At 34.0% G+C, this 10,476-nt stretch overlaps 1 protein-coding gene across 2 annotated transcripts; it reads left to right on the top strand.

The window, feature by feature from the left end:
* The first annotated feature begins 4,395 nt into the window (after positions 1-4,395).
* Positions 4,396-9,280, top strand: LOC110877681 (ADP-ribosylation factor-related protein 1). Of its 2 annotated transcripts, none has more exons than XM_022125854.2 (7): positions 4,396-4,534; positions 6,318-6,506; positions 6,739-6,879; positions 7,255-7,363; positions 7,442-7,503; positions 8,627-8,730; positions 8,835-9,280. In XM_022125854.2, exons 2-7 carry the CDS (start codon positions 6,414-6,416, stop codon positions 8,941-8,943), a joined length of 618 nt encoding a protein of 205 aa, XP_021981546.1. In that variant the 5' UTR covers positions 4,396-4,534; positions 6,318-6,413; the 3' UTR covers positions 8,944-9,280. The 2 variants fall into 2 exon arrangements, with proteins under 2 accessions (XP_021981546.1, XP_035830621.1); XM_035974728.1 differs by having other exon boundaries at positions 4,424-4,653.
* The last annotated feature ends 1,196 nt before the right edge of the window (positions 9,281-10,476 follow it).

Below are 10,476 nucleotides of genomic sequence, written 5' to 3'. Positions count from 1 at the left end.
CATAGGTTTAAACAAGTTTTTGATGAACATAAAAACAAACAGAAAGTTTATGGACTATTTCGGAGCATTTCCAGGTCTGATTTCTCCAAGGAGAAGTCTAGGAATCGAACCCCATGATTATACAAGCAAGTAGGAAAAAGAATCGAGTGAATCGGATAAGAATTGAGTGAGTTATGCTCATTTTCGTGAAGGGGTGTCAATCTACTCGAACCCTTGCTTTCAGCTACGGTTTGGTGGATGTTTTGTGAGTTTTTAGGGTTGCAAAAGTGGTAGGGAGGCTGGTTATAAGTGGTATTTATAGGGGGAAGGATTAGGGTTTCAATGGGTTGGGCTTTGGAAGTTTTTAGAAGGGCTTACACCTTGAAACTAGCCCACAAAACCCAACTATATGGGGCTGAATTTTTTGCTGAATTGGGCTGCCATATTTCTTTATTTTTTTTATTTTTTTAAAACATTATAATGAGTAATTTTGTTAATTAAGTTGTGTAATAATATGCAACAATGTTTCCCCTAACTTGTAACAAGGTAAAATATGAAATAAAACATGATTTAACTAGGTAAAAAGTGTAATGTACAAGTTTTATTTACGAAGCAAGTTCCGTATTTTACAACGATTACGATGAAAGAATGGTTATAAGAACACAAGATTTCCAAAGATAGAATTTCACGTAAGGTTTCTAAATGTAGGATGTTTGAAAACGCAGGGCGTTACATTTCGACTCTCAAAAGATAAATTAAGGACATTAAGTTGTACTTGATTCATCTTTCCTACAAGTGATAATTTGAAAAACAAGGTGATGAAACCCCGAGTTTATGAATGACATACAAAACTAATTTTCCGGAAAAACCATTTTGATTAAAACAAACTTAAGTGTTTTGAAATCATAATGGGAAAATAGTTTGTTGTGAGGGGGAGTTCTGATTGTTTACGCCAAGTGGATGGCGAATTGAAGCGATTCGATATCAAGTTGTCAAGTTTGTACAGTTTGTTTCAAATTTTCTCAGAAAATCAAAATTGAAACATATTTTGATTTTAGGGGGAGAAAAATTTTAAAAAAATTAGAAAATTTGAAAAAGTCAAAAACATTGAAAAAGTCAAAAATGAGTTTTTGTTGCGAAAAGAGGAAATGATAGTACATCAGTGGACTATCACAACACGCTAAAGAAATGAAATGTCAAATGTGATAAACGGTCTCACTAAAGATGTGACGATAGGCTCAGCTAAACTAGTAGATTTGCGATAACGATACAAACATAAATGAAAAAGCCTAGTTCTAGTGGGAAACATGGTTGAAAGCATAGTACTTAGTTTTGTCCTTCTTGACTGTGTGCCTACTCAGTAATCGTTGAATGCCTCTGCGTATACGGGAGTATCGACCTGGATGTTGTTGCCTAAACGTTCTGCTTTATTTTCTTTGGTGTTTCGTTTAAGCTTTGGACCTCCTCTGCGTATACAGAAGTATCGACCTGGTGGTTAAAGCCTAAACAACTTCAACTTGTTTTATTTTTCTTATTTTGTTTAAACATTGGACTTTCTCTGCGTATACGGAAGTATCGACCTGATTGTTAATGTTTAAACATTCTGCTTTGTTTTCGCACATATCACAGTTGATGAAAGTTTAAAGGCATTACTCGAGTTAGTGTATTGCATGATGAGGGGATATGCTGAGATCGTGGGGTCCATAAGAATTTTAGTGCAAAATTAATATACCTTAACGTATCTATAAGCATTTCGAAAGTTTTTAGATTGAGCTTAAGTGGACAACAATATCGTCAATCAACGTGAATCGTTTTGAACTTAAAACGATTAAAAGCTTAACGGTGCTTGTGATATGTCTCAAAAACTGATATGTTCCTCTTACACAAACTCACAAAAATATGTTTGTACATATTTCATTTCTGCATTTAATTTCTGTTATTGCATTTATGTTTCTTATTTTGAAAAATCCAAAAAGATTTTCGATAACTGATGTTGGAGAGCTGATATTCAAAATCTCAAAGGCTAAACATGATGAACAGACAGGTTGGTTAATTGGTTTGAAATGTTTAAGATGATTCGTTAATTTGAATCAGAATTTGGAATGTTTCGAATTTTTGATCATTTTTAAATGAAAATGATTCTCAAATGTTTAGTTGATTCATTAAGTTGAATCACAACTTTATTGATTTGTAACAGAGAGGTTGAGATATGCAGGTTTCTGATTTTGTTGATTCGGAAAGCCAGGTGTCGATCCCAAAAGCACGGAAGCTTGACGAAAGGGGGAGCCTGAAGAAAGAGAGCAACGGAAGCTGAAGACAGATCCACCGGGATTCTGTTCGAGCTAGAGTAGTTGAAGACTCTCACTAAAGATTCCGTCAACATTCAAGGGGGAGTTTGTTAGTGCAGTTGTCTGTCGACTACATCTTCGTTCGAGTTTTAGAGAGAGAGAAAGTCAAGTCGCTACGAGTTTCACTACGAGATTGACTACGGCAATATCCAAGGGGGAGATTGTTAGTACACGAATGTCTATCGCCTTCGTCAATCTAAGCAGTAACAAGAAACCGAAGAAACCAAGACTTTGTAAATGTCATATCTAGTTAAAAGGCAAGGTGGCAAACTTGTAATTAATGAGAACTTTCATTAAAATGCCTTGACCTATCAATAGGGGATTATGTCATTAGTTAGATTAGATTTTGGTGAAATAGAAGATTTGGAGGAAGACTTCTAGAGAGAGAAAGTCTAGAGAGAGAAAGTCGTTGTAATCGTGATTCGTGTACCGGAATTGTCATATTTCTCAATGGAATCACGTTAGTAGTACGTTGTTGTGTGTTCGGTCACGTACGTTCACGGATTCTGCACGTGAAACGTTCGTTACGCAATCGAACGGCGTAAAAACCGGTCCTACACTAATTAGTGTTTTGTTATTTGTTAGACTTAGAAATTAGAATTGGGTAATTGTTAATTGTTAGACTTAGAAGTAAGTAATTGTTAGATAATATAGAGTTAGGTAATGGTTTTGACTTTTGAATTTGGATTTGATTTATCAATTAGCTATTACGGCATGTAATTCTATTATCCTAATACTACATTTTAGCTATGCTTATTGTTATAAAGTTAATCGTTGTTTAAAAAATAGTTTATATAATTTGTTAGGCCAAAGGGCCTTTTTCTTTTCGACTCGACCGAGACACTTAAATCCTGAAGGATGGCTCTGCACATTTCTAATACATATAATATCTACATATACGTATTATACTTGTTTATCTCGTCTATAGGTGATTATCTTGATCGTCGTGGTGTCTCTCTAATGGATTTTCTAGTGACTACAACTCCTATTGAAACTCGTTAAAAATAAAAAAATGATCAGTACAACCATCAAAACGGATCCGAACCAAATAAGTCTCCTACACACAAGTCCTAGACAACAACATCAAATAAATTTGTTTCAACATATGTTGTATATAATATAATTTTAGAAAAACAATTTTTCATGAACAGACCTGCAGTGAATCAAACCTACGTCAATGAAGTTGCATGCAAACAACCTATCCACTACATCTCCAACACAATTTGTGTTTTATATGGTTTTTATGCGCATATAATAAACTGTGAATTGAGAAAACATAGAAAAATGCAGCTTAGTGGATGCGACATCCACAGATTGTCAGACCATGCCAAAGCCAAACCACCGCCCACCTCACCCAGTTAACCAACTATTAATTGGCGTTGCCCATTTATATGTATAATAATAATAATAATAATAATAATAATAATAATAATAATGTAATATATATATATATATATATATATATTCATAGTAGTATTTTTTTTCTAGGGGTGTCAATTATATCGGATTGGCAGGTTGAAAATCTTTAATCTAAACTGATCCATACTTTTTCCGTGTGTCATGTTGAACCTGTTAAAAGTCATGTTGTGTTCCAATCGACTCATTTAATGTTTATCTTTTAATATGAGTAATAATTAGTTACAATGTAATAGTATAAACAATCAGTTACACTTTGTTGAAATTGATATTGTTTTATTTTATTTATTTATTTATTTTTTTTTTGTTTATTCATCTCTCATTCATAATTACAAACTTGGATTTATATATTTAACACGATAAGTGAATGAAAATGATCCGATAATTGATAGTGAACTAATAAAATAAATACCTAGGGCCATTTAGGTTATAGCTTAGTGGTCAAGATGAATTATCTCTTGTGGGGAGATTAGAATTTAATACTTAGGAGGTGTAATTATTTAAGGGGAAAAAATTATCCGTTAAAAAAATACCTAAGGAAGTGAAGACTCATTAAAATAATTAAGAAAGGTTAAAAATGAAAAGATTATTATACTTTAAACATTAACATTTATTATCATCTCTATATAAAATGATATTTTAGTATAGAAAGGGGTAAATTAGGAAATGAGATGCAATAAGCAGGAAAATTTGGGCCTAATAATCGATATACACACCAACGAACGACCGACGACGACGACGAGTGCCTGAGCTCCAATCTTCTCGTCACCATTTTCATTGCATTCTCCGAGGTATTTCCGTACTTCCCTACAATTTAACTACAAAAAGACCTAATCGATCTAATCATATTCTCCGATTCTCTCCATCATATTGTATAACCTTATTGTTTGATCCATTAGAATTTGATCGTGTAAGTCTTTACTTAATTTTCTGTTTCGTTAGGGTTACAATAACAGATCGTGTGAAGTGCCTTTAGTTTTCAGTTGGAACTGATGATGGTTAATAATAGAGATTTAGATCTGTGGATTTGTTACTAGATGATGTTATTGGTTGGATGATTATTGAATTGTATTAGGTTTTGATGTAAACCTGACACATGTGTATTTCAATTGAATTATGATTGTGTTTGTTGAGAGTGCTGCTCATTTATGTTGAGAAATGAAACCCTAGTTTGTTTAATAGTAGCTGGAAGTGTGTGTTATCGATGTGATTTTGTGAATATGTGAATTTATACTGGCTAGCTTGTGATCATGAAGTAATATAACTCAATTGATATGGTGGTGGTGAAAAATGTTGGTAATTGCTATGTAGTTCCCAATATATCACCGATATATCAGTGATATATCGGTTATCGGTCCCCTGCCGAGATATCGATGCAAAATATCGGTCAGAATATCGGTACCAATAATATCTGCAATATTGACCGATATTGGACCAATATTTGACCGGTATATCACCGATTTTCCAGATATCAGTACCTTTCTTCTTATTTCTACCATTCGTCTTTCTTCTTATTGCTGTTATTAGTGTTTTAAGTCTTAATTGTTAGTTGTTACTGTTAAATGCTAGCGTTTTAAGTCTTAGTCAGTTTCTACTTGCTACAATTGTTAGTGTTTTGCAAGTTGCAAAAGGTTAATTTGTTAATGGTAGGAGAGTATATTGAATTGTTAGTGTTAAATTGCTATATATATAATTTAGCATGATATTAAAATTACCGATATCCCACCGCAATAACTGATATCTCAAATATTGGTCATTGACCAATATCCGATATTTTACCGCATTAACTACTTAGGGTAATTGATCCTTGATAGTTCTATGTTGTTTGGCTGGTTAAAGTAGCTGGAAATGTGTGTTATAGTAGTCGAGATGTGAATTAAGACTGAAGCTTGTGATCATGAAGTAACAAAACTTAATTGACATGGTGGTAAAAAGTTAATGTTAATTTATGCTTGATAGTTCTGTTGTTTGATTTGTTGGGCATGAGCTTCTGGAACCAATGTTGTAAAACAAGGTTTCGGAGGCAGAGTACTCCCCGAGTAATCGCTACAAGGTAGGCTGCCGAGGAGACTTTCTTCAACTCCACCTAATTAATGGGAATCGATCAAACGCGATCAACCTAGGTCAGAATTGGATCTAGTCTGTCAACTCGGCCGAGCTTGACTTTAAAAAAACATAATGAATATAAATTTTTGAAGTACTTTACTATTTGAACATGTATTTCTTATTTATATTGATATTCACGTATTATATTATAAATATTAGTAAAATTATAATATTTGACATATGTATAGCTTCCCCGTAAACTAATTTCTTTATAATTTAACATGTCTGAGTACTCCCCGAATACTCTACGCCTAGATCGAGTACTCGCAACTCCCTAGTCAACCAACTAGGGAACGCCTGACGACTTTTGCAACCATGTCTGGAACTATAATCAGAATAATATTATAGGTTGGTAGAGGAGACGTTGATTTGTTGTTTCACTTTGACGGTTGACCTCGTGCCTTCTTCTTTATTATATGTTCTGTTTGCCATGCAATGTTGATACATGTGCTGCTTTATGTTTTTCAGATGCTGATACGAGGACTTTGAATTTGAAAAAGAAGATCACATTTCTCCTATTATAAGGTGGAGAAGAGCTAGACACGAGAAATAAAACGATAAGAGATGTTTTCATTGTTTTATGGACTTTGGGAATATCTGGTCAGTAAGACAGAGTTTCATGTGCTAATCCTTGGAATCGACAAGGCTGGAAAAACAGTAATGTTTTCACTCTTCTCTTTCTACATTCTTGTTGATTCTCTTGTTGAGTTTCAGTTCTGCATGTTTATCAATATGAGATACTGATTTCAAATAAGTATGCAACTTGTTTATCAATCTGTACGATTTCGCTCAACTTGCTTTATGCTTTGGTCATCTTTAATGATAAACCTATTCTCACTTCTGTTAAACTTTGAAATATGCTAATTTTGTATTTATGGTTCATGTGTAGACCTTACTTGAGAAATTGAAGGCACAATATTCAAGTGTAGAAGGTCTCCCCCCTGATCGAATTGTTCCTACTGTTGGGCTCAATATTGGTAGAATAGAAACCTCTAATTCAAAACTTGTGTTTTGGGACCTTGGTGGTCAGGTATTTAGGTTATATCCTTACTTTAACGAAATGTATTAATAGGTCCAGTTCATTTTTCTAACTTATAAAACTATGCAGTTAATATCGGTGATATATTGGTTATCAGTCCCCATGTAAAATACCGGTGTCAAATATCGGACAGAATATCGGTACCAATATTATCGGCGATATTTGACACCGATATAACACTGCTATTTGACCAATATATCACTGAATTGTTAGTGTTAAATTGCTATATATAAAATTCCGCATGATATTAAATTACCGATATCTCACTGAGATAACCTTAATTTTAAACACCGAAATAATGCAGATGACTTTACAAATTGCAATTACATGCCTGTGGATCATGAATTTTTTTTTTTATATTGTCAGCCTGGTCTTCGCTCCATATGGGAGAAATATTACGAAGAGGCACATGCTGTTATTTTTGTAGTTGACGCTTCTTGTCCATCACGTTTTGAAGATTCTAAATCTGCCCTTGGTAAATAATCTATTTTTGTAGATGATGTTATTTATATATATAATATGTAACTTATAATTTCATATTCGTGGCGGCCAGAAAAGGTGCTTAGGCATGAAGATCTGCACGGTGCCCCTCTTCTAGTACTAGCTAACAAGCAGGTTAGCACCCAGTGGACCTTTGCTATTTTATCTCTGTCTTTTGTTGCAATTAAGTAGATGTGTCAAGTGTAACCCATACACACACACACACACATTAGACTTAACTAGAAGGGTACCCGCATGATGTGCTGGGAAATACAGAAACTGCAAGGATGTGGTGGGATACAAAAAAAAAAAACCGATAACTGGTTTTTGGTTATCTGGTTTTCGGTTAATCGGTTTTTAGTTAATTCAGTTTTTTGTTAATTGGTTTTCTGAAATGGGTCATAAGTCGGCTGGCATCCTAAATTGGTTGTTTTTAAGATAAGTATATATAGTTCATCAAATATTTACAAATCTATAAAGTTGAACAAAAAAAGTGTCAGTGGGTCAACTTGGCCCAACTTATTTCGACTTGTTACCCATCCCGCGCCCCTTTTGCCACTTCTACATGTAAGTTATTCTAAGATCTGGCTTTATTGTGAAGTTGTAAATTATCTCACGGATCATTATTAATGTAGTAGTGAATGGCCATTTGATACAGAAGATGCGATTAGATGAGATTATTTGTTCAACAACCCAATGGGCCAGGATAGCCTATTGTATAAAGAAGTTAAGTGATATATATAGTTAAGGAGAATATGATAAGAGGTTATCGAGAGAATTTTTTGTATCCGAACTCGATCAGAATACCCGAAACATTTGGGATAGGTATTCGGGTATGGGATTAATTTTGGAAATTATAACGGGTTTGGGACAAATATGGGATTTAGGTGATACCCACCTGATTAGCCTATAATATATTAACATCTAATTTAATCTTAAAAACATGTTAAAAATATTATGTTTTACAGAAGTTTAGTTGAGTATTTTATATTTCAAATCAATTTTTGAGGTGAGTTTAGGATCAGGTTTTGGGGAATGGACATCGCAACGGGTAATTTCTTAACCACATAAGATCATAAACCGGTATACCCATGAATCCGATGGGTAATTGCAATTGGCTATTGTTCTTCTTTGTTGTTTTTTCTTTCCAATTCAATATCAATCATCCTTTCTATTTTATGAATATGCTTAGTTTCTAGTTCTACCACCACTCTTTGATTTTTCGCTAGAGTTACGAATATGCATGATTCCATTGCAGGATCTTGGTGATGCTGTTTCAGCAGAAGAACTTGCTCGGTATTTGGACCTCAAGAAGTTAGACGAAAGAGCTTATACATTTGAAGGTGTTTCAGGCTACGACGGGTAAGTCTACAATATGTAACTAGTAAATATTATACCATTGACTTATGTGGAATTTGTGAAATTAGCATAAATATATCGTTTTTCTTTTTGGATTTTAATGGCAGGACCGGAATAAAGGAAATTGTCAACTGGCTAGTAGATGTCATGGAGAGAAGCAAGCGGACTGAAATGTTGAGAGTTCGTGCAGGTGTTGCAAACAGCAGCGGTGCATAGGAGAGATTATACTCCCACACAATAGTCAACAGTTGACTTTTGAGTGTAAGATGAGTTGCTTTTGCCTTCAAGTTTGATGAAAAATATTTATTTTGGGTAGAAAGAATTAATAACTGTGTTTACTATATATAAAGAGTTTTAGAATAGAGTGATTTTGGAAGATAAAAAATGTGAATCTTTGATCGAAGTACTCTGGTTCAACCGGACTTGAAATGATTGATTGTATATCCGTTCGGTAACACAAACTAGGGTTTGAAATTTGTGTAACAAAGAATTGAGAAACGAGCGAATTTTATATTGAACTTCATGGATGTTGATAAGGTTACATTTTGGATTCCGTTTTCTTTGGTATCTTGATAGCACAGATAGTAGACCTGTACAAACTGTTGCAATGAGGTTGACCTTTTGATCCATGGGTCATGTGAGCAGTGAGCGTACACCGTATACGTGGATATATGGGTCGGGTCGCTGTTAAGAGTGGTTGGGATCAAGCGGGTAACCTTGGTGCGGGTCCAAGTATCTACCTGGACTTGCCACAAATAGGAGTAATGGCAGGATGATAAATTATTTTTTCGGTCAAAGGGGCTGGGATCAAAATCAGGCCGGGTCAGGTCGCTCTTGGGTATTACACTTAACAGTTCTCATAAAAGATTGATATTGTAGCGGCTGTAACATCTCAATTTTTTGGTCTAAATGTTATAGGAATATAATGAAATAATGATGGTAGAACGGTCATTTCACCTCCCCACTTGTCTTTCCCCCCTTTTAATACCCTAATTTACTTCATCTTCAACCTTTATACTCATCTGAACCATCATCCCCTTCATCTTCAGTTTGGATCAATCACTCATATATATATAGTCCTAGGATCCTGTAAAAAATGACACTTTTTATGAGAAATGTGAGAAGACATAAGAATTGACATGTTTTGGATTGTTTTGGCAAAAAAAACACCAAACATAACAATTTAAGATACAATGCAATGAATTCTAGGCTTAAAAATTAAAACACTATGCCAAGAATGTTAAATAATGTGTTTTAAGTGTTAAGTAGTGTGTTTTCGTTGCTTTTAAATTTCATGCCCATAATACATTACAATGTGTTTTAGATTGTTATGTTTGGTGTTTTTCTTGCCAAAACATCATACCGAAGTCCAAAACATGATGCCTACATGTCAATTTCTATGTCTTCTCAGACTTCTCACGGAAAATATTTTTTTTACCAACTTCACCCAGGATAGATATATGTATATGGAAAGGATAAAATGAAAACCCACTTGAGTTGAAAAAACTCTAGAAACCCTTGTAAAAACCCTATGTAACATTATTATTTTTTCTGAAAAAAACAGGGTACCATACATATATTTGAAAATTTTTGTAAAAGAAAAACCTTATGTAACATTTTTATTTTTTTCTGAACATCATAAACGTGTCATGTATTAACGATTTAGCCGTGAGATGGACCGTTCTTCTGTTTGTAAACTTTTTTGGATTATAAGCATGGATCACGAGTCTGTTTTGGTACTTGAGTTTT

The sequence above is a fragment of the Helianthus annuus genome, chromosome 1 (assembly GCF_002127325.2).
Source record: "Helianthus annuus cultivar XRQ/B chromosome 1, HanXRQr2.0-SUNRISE, whole genome shotgun sequence".
NCBI classification, from domain to species: domain Eukaryota; kingdom Viridiplantae; phylum Streptophyta; class Magnoliopsida; order Asterales; family Asteraceae; genus Helianthus; species Helianthus annuus.
Note: the sequence above shows the minus strand (reverse complement) of the source record. Positions and strands in the feature narration are given on the sequence as shown.